We start from the raw sequence: 20,870 nt of genomic DNA on the forward strand, positions 1-20,870 counted from the left end.
ACAGGTGTGCTGTTGTTTTATTTATTTTTTTGGTATTCTGCTTCATTGTGATTTTCTTACATTTAATACATAAGACTTCATGGAACTGCAGCATCATTAATATGCCAGTGCTTTCCTTACTCTGACAAGAAAAAATGTCAATGGACATGGGCCTTCTGAGGGTGTCCTGTGGTGTCTAGCAACAGGATGATGTTAGTGGGGGGCCTTTGTGGATCATTTCACAGATACTTAGTCAGTTTGGGATCTAGTGAATTTGGAGGCCAGGTCAACACCTTGTGCTGTTTTTGTGTGTGTGCCTGTGTCAGACTGCATCCTGCTGGGGGTGGCTGCTGTCATCAAGGAGTGTCATTGCTATGGGGTGGGGAGTGCCTGGTCTGGTCTAGGTGGGTGCTAAGTAACATCCACATGAATGAATGGCAGGTCCATTCCTGCTATTCATTCAGGAATGGCAGGACATTAAGAGATGAAAGGATACCCCCAACCCCATCAAGTAGAGTGAATGACACCTTTACTTTGTGGTCATTTTGCATTCATTGGGTGGTTCTTTTATTGCTGACAGCTACTTCATACAGAGATTCCAGTGCCGTGAGGCCAACTACGAACTATATACCAACTTTTCTCTCTAGTACTGTGGACAACAGCAGGAACAGATTCCAGTGTGTGTAGCACACAAATGATTGCGTGTAAAAGTGCAGGTTATTGAAGCTGTGTTGCAGTTGGAGTTCAGATTAAAAAAGGAGAAAGCGAACAGAGAGGTCAACAATGTCTCACCATTTAAAGTCTTTTCATCCTTCGAGAGGTAGAAGAGAGTCAGCGAAAGTACAGTTTTGTAGCAGTGTTTGAACCTGAAGGACACCGTGGCCCAGCTCCCACCTGACAGTCAAACGTTTATGAAGCTGAAGCACAGAAACACCATGCAATGAAGGGCCATCTCTTAGCGTGGGCAGACCTCTACCTTTAGTAGCAGATCTCATTGCTCCAATTACTGTCATTGAGCTACTTCTGTATTTAGGTCAGCCTGCTGCTACACATTATTGATATCAGGGCCAGTTTGTGCTCATCATCCAGTCCAATGGACAAAAGCTTCATAATTTATTAATATGCTATATGTATAGTTACTGCACTTCAACACACACTCAGATATGGAAGCTGGAGAATGAGCGTCTCCAGTTTCAATCTGTATTCATCCTACTCTTTCTCGGTCTGCACTCTGTCCTAAGTCAGCCAGCCTTCTCTGCCATAATAATCAAGACCCATTTGATGTGATTAGCGTAGCGTGAAGCAGAAGAGGGAAGACGACCGGATTGAAAGCACGTTTTATTTCACATGTCGGGTTAACGTTGCTAAATAGATTCTCCCTTAATGCCATTTCTATAAATCTCTCAGTACACTGCTTTTTTTATCCATCGGCGCTGATAGGGGGTTCAGAGCGAGCTTTGGAATGACAACTTTTATCACAGATAGAAGGCTGTGGCATTTTCCCCGGCTGATATGGCGTCCCCCTGCAAGGCTTCAGATGACACCCTGATGTTTTCAGTCACGAAGGAGGCCAGCACTTCGCTCAACCTTGACCTCGGATGGAGAAAGATGTTGGAAGACTGAGCCGGGGACGTATGAGTGAAGAGCTGAAAGAAACACGTGGAAGGGGGAAAATGATGGATATAAAAAAATGTTAAGAGAGACACACGAAGACAGCAAGAGAGTGGGAAAGATGGCAAAGCCAGGAGAGAGATATGGCAAAAGATAGGGAGAAGCAGATTTAGTCGACACGAAAAACTCCTACACACTCACACTTGAGCCTGCACCTCAGGCTTTGAAGGAAACAAGAGACAGAGATAACGGCATCCTCTTCTCGCTGGCTTCCTCCTTCTCTGTCTCTTCCTCATTCGCTTTTCTCCATCCACATCCACTTTATCTACCTCTTCCTTAATCTGCTTCAAACTAACTCACAAAATAAAGAAAATGCCTGTCTACAGGGATACTGTCACCTTTTTTGACCAGACGTCTACAATAACAGAATCTGACATTTAAAGATGTGAAACTGCAGCTGTACTGGTACTAAACCCTCTGTTTCTAATGTTTTTGACCCACACAAAACTGCAGTCAGTTCAAAACACACTCAGTTTTGATCAAAATTAATTGACAGTTTGTTTTTACGGTCAGAGCTTGAAATTCAAGCCATAGATCACTGCAATACTTTTCAATACAATACATTTAATTTCCTCTCCAGCTGTTGCGGCTGTTGTTGAGACACAACAATAAAGATGCCTATTACTTTATGATGAAATTTATAGCGAGGTTCTGCAAAAGTCTCCATCAAAAGATAGGAAACGGGAAGAAAAGCCTGCCAAGTGTGCGCAGGGTGTAAATGCTAGCAATTTAAAATGCGTGAGGCGTTCTATTAAAACCAGAGGGTACACGTTTTTCTAATCAAAGTTTTTGCTTCTCTTCGCCAGCCAGGACTGGAAAGTTCAGAGGACTGAACGAAAGTTTAATAACAAAAAAAATTAAAGAGAGAGACTATTATGTTTTTAATCTTTAAAATCTTTAAAATGTAGGTTCCAGCGGTGGAAAGTATCTAAGCACATTTAAGTGTCAGACTTGATGTGCTTTACAATTCTGGGCTGTTTCTGCTTCTGCTGCACTGCATTTCAAAATAGATAGTAATCCATTTTAATCCACTGCATTTGTGACACATCCAGATTTTACGAGACTGCTTATATTTCAGATGTCATGAGTTCTTTGCGATTCTGCCTCCTCTAAACTTGGAGGTTTCAAAACATGTTGACATAGCTCATATAGGGATAATTATTCAATATTTCATAAAAGTCATTGATAATGAGAGAAAACCGCCAATTGATTATGATAGAATTTTATCATCTCACAAGCCTTCAAATCTATCTTGTGATCAACTAAAGGGGCCTGATGCCCAGTTTTCAACTCACTTAGCTCCACCTATCTGCTACAAGTGTAAAATATTACTTAACTGTTATAGCTGCACAAATATACAAAAAAATGTTTATAAAGGGTGGTTAGCACTGATGCCTCATGGCAAGAAAGCTCTGGGTTTGAATCCATCGGCCGACTGGGGCCTTTCTGTGTGGAGTTTGCATGTTCTCCCTGTGTCTGCGTTGGTTCTCTCCGGGTACTCCAGCTTCCTACCACCGTCCAAAGACATGCTCGTTAGGTTCATTGGTGATTCTAAATTGGTCGTAGGTGTGCGTGTGAGTGTGGATGGTTGTCTGTCTCTTTGTGATAGACTGGCAACCTGCCCAGGGTGTACCCCGCCTCTCGCCCAATGACAGCTGGGATAGGCTCCAGCCCCCCTGCGACCCTCCAGAGGACAAGTGGTTACAGAAAATGAATGAATAAATGTTTATAAGACAAATTTTTCTAAAGGACATACATGTTCATATTTTGCTGATAATACTGTACATTTACCATAGCAGGAAAGTAAAGCCAAATAAAGCAAACTTGCAATGTTCAAGTGAAACTGAAACTGAAGGGTTTCTTTAAGCATCCTGCTATTTACTGAGAATTGATGATCTTGTTGAGGAGTAAGCTACGAAGAACAGTTCCTCCTCCACAGAGCGACACATTAAGCTCAACTGTGTGGGAGAAGAATGAATCAAAAGCAGCCCACTTCAATGAGAAGCAGATGATATTCAGATGATAGCCTGTTAGCACAAACAATTTGGAGCGAACCACCTCAGCAATCGTGAAGAAAAAGTCCCGGTGACATTTTCTTTTATGATCACCAAGCTCCTTCACCCACGTTAATGAAATCTGAGGAGGTGTATCGCTCGCGGAAAATGAGGGTCTCCTGCAGCAGGTGAGTGATTGCCTCTGACTGCTGCTTAATCCTAAAACGCTGATATCCCTGTGCCGTAGTAAAGACATGTAGCTGAGCACAGTCATTCTACTGAGAGGAAACATGATGAGAAATAATCAAATAATACAGATCACAAACATCAAGCAATCACAGAGAGGAGGATGATACCAGAGAACTCAATAAGGTCCTGCTGGATGAGGATAATGATAGACTAAATAGGATTACAATCACAGCACAGCATTCCCATACAAACACAGATGGATCCCACCAGCGAGAAGACTTTATAGAAAACGTCTTCAATTCCACAATGGTGTAATCAGCATAGAGTGGCTGTACAGGCTTTCAAGGCTCTTGTTAAGCTTCGCAAATCCTACAAAGCTGCTGTGTGAGGGTGTCGAGGATCCACAGAGGCCTACGAGATGATCTATCTATAACGCTATCACGCTGGCGGTACCTAAAGAACATAGACTGTAGTTTTCATTAAACCCCTTAAAGCGTCTAGAATGGGAATACAACTGTAAAGATCCAATCTGTTCAGGCAGTCTCGTGGGTTTACATGCTCATGTTAAGCTCCAATTGTTAGGAGGAAAAAAAACAAAACGTGATGAAATATTAATGAGCTGGCTGCCTGGGAGTAAAAATCTTAGAGTGAAAGATCTTATTTAGGCGTAAACAGCTGCAGTGCTGTCGACGGCCTGTGGTTATGTTTCCAAACTAGTACGGCAATACAACACAGCAATTGGGGAATTGACCCTAAATGTATTTTTAAATGAAACCATGGTTTGGTGTCTTAAACAGGATGGGCAGTAAATGACACAGGAGGAGATATGAGACTGAAATGACCAGAGCGTCCTACCCTAAGGGAGTGATAGTGCCTTCTTTAGGTCTTCTCATTCAACACAATGAAGCGATAGTGCTGTAACCATTCATGTTCCTACTTAACGCTTTAGCAAATTAGCCATGTGTGCATTTTCCAAAAGCTCAAACAGCACAAAGTGAGAGGACTCTAATGTTGCTCCAGTGTGCCGATCAAAGGGCTGACCCAAAAAGCGCCCATGCGCCTTTCTTGTGTGCAAAATGCCTCCTGACAAAGAGCGAACTAATGGTAAACTAACAAGCATTCACCCAAGGGAATTAGTATAAGGCAGCTATTGTCTGGAGCCACTATCGCCTTCATTAGACACATTGGGATGTGCGAGGCAAAACCTTCAGCGCTTAATCAATAAAAGCGAGGCTGCTCTGCAAGGCCGCAGCTTTAACCCTGGCTTTATGTTCTGCCAGACAGGGCTGGTAATGATGTCGCCGGTGAATTGACAAAAGGAGATGCACATTGTGGAGGTGGTCAGTGTTAAAATCTCCTGCTCTTTATCTTGGATCAAACATCACAGCTCCCACATACTCTGCAGTGACGATTAGTAAACAGCATTTGGATGAAGGGGACAGTGGCACGGGTTAAATGTCATAGCTCTATTGATCCTCACTGCATGACATTGAATGTGTTGGCTCAGTGACTACAGACTCATTAATCAATTGTCACCTTTACATGAAAGCACCTCTCCGGACATGTGACAAACCTTTATACCACCATAAGACTGAAGGGGCATGCAGGATACTTTCATGGCTTCTCTCCTATGTCTTATGTCTTGCTTATTTTTTCATTTTAAAGAGAACGCTTGTGATTTTGGAGATTTGACTCATCATTTGGGGATTTGGGGCAGCTTTGGGAAGTTTGACGGACTAGTTTGGACTTGCTGACTCCCTTTCACCATCTTTTTCATAATTTTCAAGGTGTGTGTGTCATTGTTAAGCAGTGGCAGTCTGGAGAAACCAACAAATGTATTTTCGGGAAAAAATCAAAATCAAATATATCTACTCTAATTTCCAATGACATTGATGTAATTGACTAGATAGCGCCATAGTTACTGGATCTACGGAGCCACTACAATGACACTGGTTTCCATATGATGCTGTGCCATTATATATAACCTTCGCGTGATTTTCTGTCTGGAGGTTCTTTTTCTGCGTATTCGTTAGTTGTTGACTCCCTCTCCTCCTGGAGCTGCGCCTCGCCCCTCAGCACCATGATGCTGAGATCACTTTGGGAGGGCGGTGCACAGGGAGAGCTACGTGTTGCTGCGCAGCAACAGATAGAAAGAAGAGAGAGAGAGATGGGGAGAGAGAGAGAAAGGAATTCCCTAGCACAAACAAAAGCGGCTGCCGGGGCGTGTATCAGTTCCTATGGCTCCTAGATTTTTTACTGTAACACACGCAGCCGATACCTCCAGCTGAAGGTGGCGTAAAACCAGGTGGATGCATAATGTAAGGACAACCAGCTACAGCAAGCCTCCGGGTATACTTGCCGGACCCTGTCTGGAGACAACATTTCATCTGACATCGCGAAGACTGTCATCGCGAAGACTCCTTATGGAGAAGACTTCCTCGTCTGCCCAAGCTAATAAAAATCTACCAGCCAGAGACGCGTCTGCCGAGAATAGAGGGGACAAAGGTCTCCGCGTTTATTACTGGTCCACAGGTTGTCCACAAACTACAGTGTGTTTTCAGTACAGTTGAAATGCGGAGTCTTCTTGTAGGAGGATTCGGGGAACTGGAGGCGCTTTAAAGTAAGTTCTTAAACGTGTCCATAATTTGATAGAAATCGTGGTTCTAACAAAGGTTCATCAGTTTTGTCTTTCACCCTTTCAAACAGGCTAAGTGTGGCAGGATATTAATTCAAAGCATAAAACCAATCTACTGATTTTAGTTCAAAACAACATTTATTTCTCTCCTTTCTCTTTTCTTTCTGACTGTGTGTCTCCATTTGTGCTGGCTGTCTCTTTCTGTCTTCCTCTTTGTGTCAATGTCATTTGGTCTGCTGTCGTTCCGTTCTTTCATTGTGTGCGCTGTGCGCCTCTGTGTGTCCCTTTCTCCAGACATGACAGGTCAGGTCCTGGGGGAACCGGGCGGTGGGGCTCCAATGGATGACAACGCTGCCATCCGCATCAACGTGGGCGGCTTCAAGAAGCGTCTTCAGTCCAACACGCTTTCTCGGTTCCCCGAGACGAGGCTTGCGCGTCTACTCCACTGCCAGTCCAAAGAGTCTATACTAGAGCTGTGTGACGACTACGATGACACAGAGAAAGAGTTTTACTTCGACAGGAACCCGGCACTCTTCCCCTACGTGTTGAATTTCTACAACACGGGGCGGCTGCATGTCATGGCCGAGTTGTGCATCTTCTCCTTCAGCCAGGAGATCGAGTACTGGGGCATCAACGAGTTCTTCATTGACTCCTGCTGCAGCAGCGCCTACCACTGTAGGAAAATGGACCAGGACCGGGAGGACTGGGATGAACGGAGCGATGAAGGGAGCACCACTTCATCTTTTGATGAGCTCTTGGAGTTTTATAATGACGCTACCAAGTTTGACAAACAGCTGCTCGGGAGCGCACGGCGGCGCATCTGGCTAATGCTGGATAACCCAGGCTACTCCGTGGCCAGCCGCATCATCAGCATCTTCTCTATCCTGGTGGTGCTTGGCTCCATCGCCACTATGTGCATGAACAGCATGAGCGAGTTCAGCCTGTTGGACAGTGAGGGGCAACCCACGGAGGACCCCCGTTTCGAGATTGTGGAGCACTTTGGCATCGGCTGGTTCACCCTGGAGCTGGTAGCCAGGTTCATGGTGGCGCCAGATCTTGTGCACTTCTTCGAACACCCGTTAAATTTGATAGACCTGGTATCCATACTTCCGTTTTACCTGACACTCCTTATAAACCTGGTGGTGGAGAGCAGCCCAGCGCTGGCCAACCTGGGACGCGTTGCGCAAGTACTGAGGCTGATGAGGATTTTCCGCATCCTGAAGCTGGCCCGTCACTCCACGGGGCTGCGCTCCCTTGGTGCCACACTCAGGAACAGCTACAAAGAAGTGGGCCTGCTACTTCTCTACTTGGCCGTCGGGGTTTCATTTTTCTCCGTCATGGCCTACACGGTGGAGAAAGAGGACAGTGAGGATTTCTCCACCATCCCGGCGTGCTGGTGGTGGGCCACTGTCAGTATGACCACCGTAGGTTATGGAGATGTGGTGCCGGTGTCCATAGCGGGCAAGCTGACCGCCTCAGCATGCATCTTGGCCGGGATCTTGGTAGTTGTGCTTCCGATTACGCTCATTTTCAATAAATTCTCCCTCTTCTACAAGAGACAAAAGCAGCTGGAGATCGCAATGCGAAGCTGCGATTTCGACGAGGGAATAAAAGAGGTGCCTTCGGTCAACCTGAGGAACTATTACGCACACAAAGTTAAATCCCTCATGGCGAGCTTGTCAAACATGAGCCGGAGTTCACCCAGTGAACAGAGTCTGAATGAATCAATACACTGAAACTGTTTTATCAGTGACTCTCCGTCAGCTTGGATGAAGCTGTTCCTGCAAACTGGCTGCGCGAGGAGCTGTCCGGGGTGCTGAAACCTCAGCCGGACCAAAAAGTCTGCAGTACTTCCTTCCACTGATGTCTGACAGTTTGCCTCTCTGTAGCTCAGTGCAATAATGTGTTAATCTATTTGTCCCTCACAATGAGAAAGTAAGAGCATGTATAGTGCAGTCTGGGTATGATATCTCACTGTGCACTATGATGGCCCATCTCAAGAAAAAAAAAAAAGTCCCACATCAGATGAAAAGTACAAAGAATGCTGTAGTCGTTTGGAGTCTCTTAGACAGTGTCACACTATAGTCCACCTTCCGCCTATACATGTCGTGATCAAATATGTCTGAAGTAACTCCAGCTGTATCTCTTCCGATAGAGTCTTGACGTGTAATTGTGATGTTGCAACAGTACTTCAAATATGTGGTTAAAACAAAATGTATTAAACAAAAATACACAACATACGTCCTTTGTTTTTTAATGTGCAGAGAGAGAGAGAGAGAGAGAGTGTCTGACTCCCTGCTTAAGCCCGGACTCACTGATTGAGATGAACACGTGTAAGCCTGAAGGGAGAGCGAAAGATTTATGGTAGTGACTGACACAATATCTTAAGCAGTCTGACAGGCACAGCAACAACCATTCAGAGCTGACACGTTGAATAGATTTATTCAGGATAGGATTTTTTTATTATTATTATTTTTTGGGCTGCATAACCATTTCACTTTTGCTTTATTTTAATTACTTTTTTAATCATATTAATAACCAGACAATACATTTATCACTATAATAGTGTACCATTTTTCTACCTCAACAAAGAACTGAGAGGGAAAATACTTGAAACATAGTTGTTAAGGTATGGAGGACATACTGTACATATACTGAATGTAGTCTTGTTTGTCTTGTCTTATTTTTACATTTCATGCCTGTCACCAGCCTGTAAACCGATGAACGCCAGACAAAAACATCCTAACATCTCTTTCCCATCAACTTTCAAGGTGTCCGAATGAAACACGTTTTTGCTATTCTGGTGGGAGAAAGTAAAATTTACGTCCCTCCCTTGCCCTGCTTCTGATCCGCTTTGCAGTAAACCGCTCTCTCGCCGGACACGGTAGCGGTGGCAGAAATTCAACAGAGAGCACTCACTTAGTGGGATTGATTTCAGATTAAAGGATAAAGAGCTATTTGATGCAAGTAGGCTCCAACTCTAAAAAAGTCAATCTTTTTGTCACCTCATATTTCAGTGCAGTTCGCTACATTGATTTCAAATTTTGATCTAAAGAGCACTGCGTGCAAAATAACCTTTGTTATTGTGAGTCAAATCCTCTCATCAGTGTAGTTGTCACTGGAAATATGTCACTGCAGTTCCTTCATCACCGTCAGTTTGTCTCAAGTTACAGATAGTTACAGACAATCACACTAATCTGCTCCTGTGGTTGAGGGATAATTTGAAATTCATTGTCCCCAGATTAATATGTGTAGACAGGCAGCAGTATCATACATATTGGTGCTCACAGTTAATTAGACTGAGCATGCAAAACCACAGATTGTGGCTGTCACCTGCGGTAGACCCTCCTAGAGACAAAAATCATATTAGTTTGATGTCTCTATTTTCATTTTGCAAGATGAAAATGTCCTATTATAGATGCTTAAAACCCACAGTGAAGCCCAGGAGGCTGTTGGCTGTACAAATAAGTTCATATCAATCGAAGAACACAGAGTTTTGATTCATTCATTAATTGATAAGAGAGCAATTAAACGAAAAACAGGTTGTTTTGAGTTACTTCACCAGCGAGGTCCCGCTCACTTGTAAAATCCTAATGAGAAAGCTACAGATTCAGTTCATGGGGAGCTCATTTGAACTAATATTTACCCTCAGAGTCCAATTATATCTGCCTCCCTTTGTTTACTCCCAAACCTTTAAAGACTTTTCCCTAGGAAGCAAATCCAACACAACACAACTGCAGCACAACACAAGCATGGCAAGCTCAGTAAATGAGTTCACAGTGACAGCAGGTGACATTTTAACACAACAACAAAGACATAGAAACGCACAAAGAACAGAAGTCGATCTTTGTCATCACAGGGAGAGGGAAGTCATTATAGAATTTGGGAGGAGATTGAGAGGCTGCAGGCAGAGGAGAAACAGTAATAAGATTTGTAGACTTGGTCAATATTATCCAAGTCCAAAAATCAGGGCTTTGTTCGTGTGTGTAGGTCATTGTGACTCCTGAGGAGGAAGATGGAGATGTCTGGCCCCCTTAGCAGCCCCGCTTGGCTCGTCTGTATCATTACCTTCTGACTGTGGTGATAGATGTAAGGGAGGCCCAGGGCCTGCCTGGCACACAGCTGACTGCAGACGGCAGCTCAGGTCATTAAAGGATGGCCATGGCAAAAAAAAATAAAAAATGTGCTCACCTCCTCACAAGTAACCAGCAAAGCTTAAATATCCAGTGCAACCATCGCCAGGACTGAAATGTGTGACTCATCACGCAGACATCACGCAGACAGAAAAAGTCGCATTAGTTTAATTTTATTTCTCGCACAAGTAATCATCAAAGCTTTTAGAGGTGTGCTCAATCATCGGGGCTGGTTAATTGTTGTATTCGTGTGATTAATTATGAAATCACAAGAGTGCCTTTTTGATCAGAGGGTTGGTGATGTTAAATGGGCTTCCTAAAAGTAAAACACACCTGGCTTTATTTTCACATTGGCTGTGAACAAAGACAAGAGGGGAGGGACATGAAAAGATGCTGAAAGTGTGGGAAGAATACTGATGTTATTAATGCAGTGCGGAGAAGGAATAAGGACCAAACAGTGTATGTGCTTCCGCGTTTGTGTGCGTGTGTACACATACTGTACACAAACATACCAGACACCGTATCTAATGAGGAACTTATTGAAGCTGGCAGCAGCGGCGTCATCTCCAGTCTGCTCTGTATTGGTGATATAAAACCCTGTTACTAAGCAGGCGCCTCGTGTTGTTGAACACCACCATCTGCTACTAGCTCTTCGCTTTAAATAGCGTGGGAAGATTGGATCTTTACAGGGCACTTAGTTCCTTCTCTCCCCACACTTTCTGCGCCTTGCCACCGCGCCTGATCTGCGAACGTCTCCAAAAATAATAACTAATTATCACGTACAGATATCATGCAAATGCAGCATGAAGGTAATACTGAACAAAGTTGGCAGATCAGATTTCATCAGCTTTACGCCAACAACCGAAAATCAAAGAGAGATTTGGTTTAGTTTTTAGATTTTATATGTGGACTCATCATTATTCCCCAGCTTGACATTTTTATCTCGAGATAATAGTTGTTTTCTATTTTGCAGAACAAGACAGTTAGAGTCTACGGCTTCACTTGCATTCAGGCTCTGAGCTAAATACCAGTCCAGTTTTGCAAAATAACCATAGTCACATTAAGCAGGTATGATGTTTACCATGTTTGCCATCATACTTGAAGAATCTTGTTCACTATATGTCATTTGAGTCTACTGTCCATGTAGGCTCACTGTTTTATTCTGTGCTAAGTACTTAACTTGCATAGAAAACCCTTGGAAGGCTTATTTTTGTTGTTTGGGATGAGTGGGGTGCTTGAAGATGACTTAAACTAGTAGTCAGACAGTTAGTTGTGACTCAACTAACGATAAATCATCTTTCAAGAGGTTAATCCAGTTGTGATTATTAATTATTTCACATAAAGTTAAGTTTAGACCGATGGGAACATTATCAGCTTTGAATGTATGTAGCCAAATTTGTGTTTACATCCAACAAAGGTTAGCTAATCAGTGAGAAACGGATGTCCCAGGTACAGTAGACTTAGAGACATTTAATCTGCAGGTGACACAGGAGGAAAAATACCAAACGTGTTGTTTAGGCTTGATCTTATGGAAAATGACGGCATGTCTAAAATATAATAAAAACAAGACTCACCGCTATAGCAAAACGTGAGCATTAATTATTTCTTGACCGTGATTATGAAGACACATCAAATCACCAAATATTATATCAAGCAATGTCCTAAGAACACGTCAGCCCTCTGGCAGACAAAGCTGATGTTTCCCCTCCACTAAAAACTCCCACAAGCAGTCGATAATTCGAGAACTTCTGACAGAAAATAACGCTTGACAAATAGCTCCATTAACGTGCCTTCCTTTTAATGCAGCCTTTGGTCGGATACCATTAAGTGACTCATCTTTTGAGACAGATGTTTTTGAACCTAAATCACAAGGGCGCTAGGACAGACTTTTAATGGATAGTCCAATCAAACACTTTGCGAGGGATGTTCTACCTTTTACTGACGACTTTTATGAAAATCAATTCCCAGATTTGTATTGGAACTCTCCTTCTAGTCCTTTCTTTAAACAGCTTGAAAGGCTGGAAAAGGAAATGTGATTCTGCTCTCAACAGCCAAGAGGGGTAATGGTGTACTTTGGCAGTTTTGTTTGGACGGCACCGAGGCAGCAGCGAGAGCAAAACACTTTAATTATACCAGCCTGTATATTTCAGGACTTTCTGAGTGCGAGTGTGATGCCTGAGAGATTTCTCTAAACTATACAGATAGGAAGGGTATGTTAACCCTTACTTTACCTTTTACATTTGATATAGTTCAATAACCGTGGGAGCGTGACCAGGAAAAACACATCTTGCAGTGTTTGCTGTCACTTCAGAAGTGGAAACTATTTTATTTTATTGACTCTGTAAGATATTCTCAGCATCTTAGGCAATTTATATGACCACCCAGCTTCATTCTTAGTTTCCCGGCAGTGAGGCAAAAGATTATTTCTCCGAATCAGTTTAGTCCACAGTCTATTTGGAGAATTTAATTGTGGAAACAAAACCTACACTACGCAGAGAATCATTTCTCATATAGATTATCGGGAATGGTGGGAAGTATAATTTCCCCAAAGTCCTCTAATAAGCTGCACACACTTGTTATACTGTACCATTCAAGCTTAAAAAGTGATTTCGGAAATACACAGACAATGGCTTTTAAGTCCTCTGAGATGTTTCAGCTCCTAATTCAAACACGTCGCCACAGCTCCGTAGCTGTCTTGGTGGTGGTGGTGGACACATAATGAAGTGACTGTTTCCACATGAAGGCTGAACGGGAGACAGCATCTCGGTATGTAGCGACCCTGTGTCTCTGGCTGGCTACTCATTTGTGAAGGAAGATGCTAGACAATAAACAGAAAGTCTCCCAAAGTCCAGAAAATGAGCTACGAGGGACCAAGCGTGCCAACACACACTACCACACACACACTGCTCAAAGTAAATTGAACTTCAGGTATTTCTCGGACATTGTTACTCCCACGGGTGCCAGGGAGTCAGGCACACTCATATCGGACCCGTTATTACACTAGGCTGGGTGGCGAGGGGGTCGAGTCAGGAGGACAGACACAATCAGACTTTTCCCAACTTCAAAGTGAGAGGAGAAATAGCTGGAGATAAGAAGAGATTACTTATTTATCTCTCTCTGTTTTTTTCTGTGGCCACGTATTTGCATGTATATGCACTTTGTGTGTGCTAGCGTGTATCTAATATATGTGTGTGTTCGTGTGTGGCGTTTCCTCCCTCCACAATCAATTTCCTCTAGGATGTGCCAAGGACATTGGTGTGGACAGTTTGATTTGTAAAGCTTGAACAGGAGGGTGTCTGAGAGTACCAGTCCACCTGAGCCCGATGGAATTACATCAATAATACCTTGAAAAACCCTGACATCTCAAGGTGTGTCCTTTTAGAATTGTGTGGAAGCTGCAACAGCAATAATACAGGAAGTATGCACAAAGGTGGAGGATAATGGCGTGGCCTTCAATCACAGGCTTATGACACTTGGTGATGAACTTTCTGCAAGATGCACCGAGGTGATAATGTTCAGACAGGACACCAAGAAATATGCACCGATCAGACATAACATTATGACCACTGACAGGAGAAGTAAATAACTTTGATGATACAATGCTCTGCTGGGAAATCTTTGGACCTGGCATTAGTGTGGATGTTAATTAGACATGTACCACCCACCTAGATCAGACCAGGCACCCCCACCCCATAGCAATGACACTCCTTGATGGCAGCAGCCAAAAAAACAAACCCAAACTGATCAAGTAACCCTCAAGAGGCCCTTCCCCTCAACCTACAGGACCCAAAGGCCCCCACTTGCGGCATCCTGTTGCCAGACACCACAGGACACCCTTAGAAGGCCCATGTCCATTAGGAAGGTGGTCATAATGTTATGTCTGATACCTGTATGTTTGATCTCTAATCAAGACAAGACTAAGAAAATAAAAAGACAAGAATACAGATTCAGAAGAAAGTTCCAGCTGCTGGTGGATCGTGCCATTAGTGCCGATGTAAAGAGCACAACATGCGAGAGGCTCTGGATTGATTTCCTGAGCGGGTGCTGTGATAACATATTGTGAGACATGATGTGAATATAATGGCATAATTAGTCTATTTCTGTTCCTTAGAACTGCAGCCCCTCTCACTGGTTTGCTTCATCTATCTCACTGCACCATCGACTCGCTAACTACTGAAGGCCGCAGTCATTCATTCCCCTATAGTGTTTGGGAATTGTGATAATTGCCAAATTTGTTATAATTGCAGTGATGTAACTTGTCTGGTGTGATTAATTGCCTTTGAAATCCACCTGGTGTTAGAATTATACAGTGCGAAGTGTTGCAGCTTCTCCAAGGGGAACGCACCATGTAAATTAAACTGATTGTGGAAACAAACTGAGCTTAGGCCTGGCTCCCTGTTGTTTTTTATTTATTCATCTTGACTAATCTCAGGTTGGCTTTTGGTGAAGGCAATTTAACTGTCTATGATCTGACATATAGTTTTAAAAAAAGGGACAGCTATTGAATTACAGCAGTAGCGAGTTTGTTGCAATATTAAGCATTTGATCGGTACTGATCAGTACCGTCTTCTTTATCCTGAGAGAAGAAGAAGTGATTCAAATTTATAAGTCATGGGGACCCTATGCTAACTTAAAACAGATGGCTGAAAAGAACTAATTACTTCAAGAGCTTACTGGAGATTGCTGAGTAACATACAGTGATCAGGCATAACATTATGACCACCTGCCTAATATTGTGTAGGTCTCCCTTGTGCCTCCAAAAAAGTTGTGACTCATCAGAGAATGGACATGGGCCTTCTGAAGGTGTCTGACAACAGGATGTTGTTAGTGGGGGGCCTTTGGGTCCTATGGGTTGAGGGGAGGGGCCTCTGTGGATCATTCCACAGATACATGTGTTTGGGATCTAGTGAATTTGAATTTTTTGTGCCGTTCTTCATGTTTTTTGTTTAGTTTTTATGCATGTGTCTGTGTCAGGCTGCATCCTGCTGGGGATGGCTGCTGCCATCAAGCAGTTTCATTGCTATGGGGTGGGGGTTTCTGGTCTGGTCTAGGTGTGTCCTGCATGTCTAAGTAACATCTACACCAATGAATGCCAGGTCCAAAAGTTTTCCAGAAGAACACTGAATTGTCACAAGATGGCCAGCTTCAGCTGTCGGTGGTCATAATGTTATGCCTGATCGTTGTATGCATTGCTAAAGACAGCTCTCTGACTTAGATATGACCCACACCGATGAGAGTCAGCCTAAACAGTGCATAAGTCATGAGCTATAAAACCAGAACTGAACAAGACGTTCAAAATGTTCTCTGTAGAGTTGAAGGGATCCACTGAGTAATATGATGCTTTGCGAGTTTGTAATTATGAGTGACACTTCTTACAGCGAAGACTGCTGAATATATGATTCACAGAAGCTATATAATTAACTCAAGGATAAGTCTCTTATTCTGACACATACCACTCTGTAAGTGTCATTATTTTTTTTAATTAATTGTTTTCAAAGCGTTAACATCACTTTCTTGTGAGACCCACATTTGCTTCTAATGTATCTGTGTGCTGCTGCTACCCCAAAATAGAAAGACAAATGGCCATATGCCCAGCATGTGCAGGTGCTATTCGCACAGAGGGATCCAGCATTTATTCGAGAGATAAGCAGGAAAGAGGATATCGGGCTTAAGTAAGAGCAGTGAAGGACGGACAGAAAGAGCACTAGAGGAGGATATAGAGAGAGCGAGAATGTGATTAAATTGATGGCGATTAAAGGTGAAAAACCATTCTCAATTCAAGTAATGCGATACACTCACTGAGGACGCTCGTTGAAGTGGATGCGGGCGATTCAGCAACCCAAGATGAATGAGGGACCAGCTGGGAGACGCAGCCTCGTGTTCATCATTATCCCACTGGAGGCCACATGAGTGTGAATTTTAGAAAACAGCTGAAGAATACAGATGGATGGATTCCCATTATGGATCATTATAGCTTCCTGCGGGCCACATATCTGCTAATGTGAGTTTGGAATGGGGCTGTGTATTTTTTACAGTGCTTATTATAACATTTTATGGGGGCTGTAACAGTAAAAGTAGTCAAAGTGTTTTTATGTGTTTGTTCATAAACATTACGTCCACTCAATAGCAACATAAACCTGTGCCACAAGACATAATGAACTGAGGTACAGCAGAATCCAAGAGGCAACAATCCCATTATTTAACCTCAAAATAATTCGCAGCAAAGAGACAGTCGCATCTAAATTTAAAATCCCAACTTCTAAGCTCTGTCACATCAAATGGACCCACTGATGAGGAAGAGAAAGGAGCAATGGAGGGAGACACCCCCAGACACTTCTAATCTATTAGTCTGGGCTGCATGTCAGCTCCAATTGAGCAAACACACCTAAGCAAGACTCCATTGTGTCTCACACAGACAAATGCTGCTCGGCTCATGAATATGTGTGTTCCGGTTTCGGAAGAGGCGTCCTCCACATCAACCTCTCTGTATTCCAGTCACATCTGTATGTGCAGCAGTCCACCGAATCGGCTGAGAGTGCAGCGGAGTGAGGACACAACAACAACAGGACCTACGCCGTCCTTAAGCAACCCACCTTCAGGGTGTTTCCCCAGATGCCGTCGCCTGCTCTCTTGGAACCACAGGTGGAAACCACGCTGCCTCTGTGAAGCAGATGGTGGCGATTGCTTTCTGCTGAAATGTCACACAAATATTCATTGCGTGAAAGATTGGATTCCCCTGGATCTCTCAGAGTCACCGGGGACTGATGCATCATTTGGAAGAGCTCATTACTCTTTCATGGACATTTCTCAGCACACACGCACACACAGAGACACACCTTTTCCCAGTGCAGGAGAGGACTCTCAAACATTCACAGACTTAAGGTCACCATTAATTTAGCCTCTCACAGTTGTGGAGATGGTGATGGATGGTTGATATTTCCTCAGAAAGCACACTCTGTTGTGGATGCCAGGAAAGTGCTTTACTCCATCAGTCAGCCAGGAATCAGATTTGCTTTTATCCAGAGGCATGAATCTATTTGTTTTTGTCTGGTGGTGCCACTGGGCTCTGAACACAACAAAGGAAATGGCATCTGAGTGGGTGTGGAGTTAATGACATTCTGTCACAGCTGATATGGTGTAGACTCCACCAGGGCTCATCTCCCCCCTTCAGTAGTGATGGGAAGAAACGAGATATGAAGAATAAGAGACATCCCCCTTTCACCGCAAACCACCGTCCTCTCTTGTCTCTTTTTTTACTAAAACAGATTTTTTTCTGATGCCAGGTTTACAAAGATAAAATGCAATGAGCACAAATGCTAAACTATTGTTATACAGCGATCAGCCACAACATTAAAACTGCTGACAGGAGCGGTTAATAACATTGTGGCAATGCAATCTTCTGCTGGGAAACTTTTGGACCTGGCATTCGTGTGAATGTTACTTAGACATGTAGCACCCACCTAGACCAGACCAGGCACCACCACCCCATAGCAATGACACTCCTTGGTGGCAGTAGCCATCCCCAGCAGGATGCAGCCTGACACAGACACACACAGTAACGGTGTAGGAACAACTAAAAAAAAACATGAAGAACAGCACAAGGTGTTGACCTGGCCTCCAAACTCCCTAGATAAAGTATCTGTGGGATGATCCACAGAGGCCCCTCCCCTCAACCCATAGGACCCAAAGTCCCCCCACTAACAACATCCTGTTGCCAGACACCACAGGACACCCTCAGAATGCCCATGTCCATTCTTTGATGAGTCACAACTGTTTTGGAGGCACAAGGGAGACCTACACAATATTAGGAAGGTGGTCATAATGTTATGCCTGATCAGTGTATGTTATACATGTGCAGTCTGCTGGGTTCAGCCTTATGTTTAAGCTTATGAAAATCAGATTAATAACATCACTTCTCAACAGTGACAGACTTTTGGGCATCAGAACAAAGAACTGTACAAACAAAACTAATTTATCTGTGTATAATTAAACCCTAACACATTTGCAATTACTAACAACAATTTGTTTTCAGAAATGGAGCTGTAATTAGAGGCTCCGGCAGCTTAAAAGTTGCACGTCAGAGTCTCAAACATCACTGTATCGCTGTCAAATTAACCGCGACACCTTTGCTGCGGACTAATTACACACACAGATGAGAGGACTGCTCTCACGTCAATCCAGTGGTATTGTTAGCGCTGGCATTTCTAGAAGATGTTGCTTTGTGGGTTTAGATAAGAGGTTAACTGTGCTGATTATTCTGACAGCTTTTTATTCTTTCTTCCGCCACCTAACCTTTGCACCTGACAAGCTCTCTAATTGTACCGATGAAGAAATGCACCACTGAAATATTGTGCAATCAAAGCTGTCAAGAATCTTGGCAAATGCCCTGTTAGCACGGACTGTATGTGAAGATGGCTTCAATTATTGGTGAGCTGAGGCGTGCGGGTGATGTCTTGGCTAGTGGCCTGCGACTGTGTTTACCTGTCACTCATATCAGGCTTCAATTAAGCATAACTTTAAGTTTAGACTTAAAAAAATAAATAAATGAAAGAATGTTCCAAGATACAGAGGAGACCAGAAGCTTTTCTTATGCATGGCTGTGAACATTTCTGCTGTGAAGTTGGGTATTTAAACATGAGGGGACTTTGGGGATTGACTCATTTCAGGGGCTCTAGTGGTCATTTGAGATACTGCAGTTTATTTACACTTCCTAGTTGGCTGTTTTATGATATATAAAGCCAGAGTAAGCCATTCTAATCCAATACTCTCTCACTTAGCTTCTGTAACCGCTTGTCCTGTGAAGGGTTGCACTGGGGCTGGAGCCTATCCCAGCTGTCAGCAGGCGAGAGGCGGGGTACACCCTGGACAGGTTGTCAGTCTATCACAGGGCTAACACAGAGAGACAGACAACCATTCACACTCACATGCACACCTACGGCCAATTTAGAATCACCAATTAATCTAACGAGCATGTCTTTGGACAGTGAAGGAAGCCGGAGTACCTGGAGAGAACCCATGCAGACACAGGGAGAACATGCAAACTCCACACAGAAAGGCCCATGGATTCGAACTCGGACTAATCCAATACACTTTGTTAAATATAAGTAATATCTGTATGCTCCTATAGAAGTCTATGCTCACATTGAATTAAATATATTTGGGATATATTTGGGTCGCAGGGGGTTGGGATACGTTCCAACCCCCCTGCGACCCTTCACAGGACAAGTGGTTACAGAAGATGAATGAATATATATTGCATATCTGGTGTATGTACGGTTCTGGGGAAGAAAAAAAAAAAAAACATCACTGTTGAACTACTAACAGTTTAACAGTAGATTATTAGGTGGGTAACATTAATTTTCCTATGTTCCACACAACCAAGATGTACTATTGTGGGAGTGGGACTTGGGCGGTGTTGTTGTTCGCTCTTTCTTGTTGGTTTTGTTGCCGTGGCAATGCGCATCCATGAATTTGAGGGCCTTGCCGCCTCGCAGCGCTGTTTTTTTTCCCACTAGTTTCCGTTTCATTATATTGTCTGTTTTACCAGGCCAATTTTAGGGGGGTCGGAGACTGTTTTTTGACACAGCAACATGGACGTAGTCGTCACATTTGTTTTTCTCTTGCACAGTCAGACAACTGCATGGGGTATTCCATCTGCTTGAACACAGAGTGTACTTGCCCCAAGTGGTAATGTTGAGCCCAGCAGTTATTTATTTATTATTTTGAGTGTAGTCGAGTGGTTCTCGTGGGACTGCCTTTTTCACAATCCTGACTGTACAGTGTGGTTGATTCGTGATCACTTCAGTCAACCTTGATTTGAGATGAAATCGCCCCAGACACATTTGGAGATGTACGCAATTTATATTTATTCGGTTGTCAGTATTTACTGTACGGTTACTGAGAAACTGAGAAGCATTTATCAGTCAAGTTAGTCTGGCTGAATATGAAGATGAATAAATAAACAGCCTGTACAGTCCCTCTAGACAATGGAGTCATTAACAGGGCTCGGAGTGAGTCACACTGTCAATGCTAATTTTCAGCTGAAGGGCATCTGGAATAATTGGCTTCTTATCACGCAAGACATAAACAGTAACCGCACTATAATCAATACAGGCAGTAAACAAACAGCACCAGATACTATTTGCATGTGGGCAAGGAAAGAGCTAAGATTGGATCCAGGTCAGACAGAGGCAAAAGGGTCAATCCATTAAAGTGTGGCTCGGCTCATAATACAGCTACTGCATCGTTCAGACTGACAGTCAGATTCTA

General features: G+C 43.4%; 1 protein-coding gene across 1 annotated transcript; it reads left to right on the forward strand.

Annotated features, from left to right (window-relative positions):
- Positions 1 to 6,214: 6,214 nt before the first annotated feature.
- kcns2 (potassium voltage-gated channel modifier subfamily S member 2) lies at positions 6,215 to 8,204 on the forward strand (the record flags this gene model as incomplete). The annotated part of the gene is made up of 1 exon (XM_084558042.1): positions 6,215 to 8,204. Exon 1 carries the CDS (start codon positions 6,690 to 6,692, stop codon positions 8,202 to 8,204), a length of 1,515 nt encoding a protein of 504 aa, XP_084414168.1. The 5' UTR covers positions 6,215 to 6,689.
- Between the last annotated feature and the right edge of the window lie 12,666 nt (positions 8,205 to 20,870).

The sequence above is a fragment of the Chelon labrosus genome, assembly GCF_963514085.1.
Source record: "Chelon labrosus genome assembly, chromosome: 12".
NCBI lineage: Eukaryota > Metazoa > Chordata > Actinopteri > Mugiliformes > Mugilidae > Chelon > Chelon labrosus.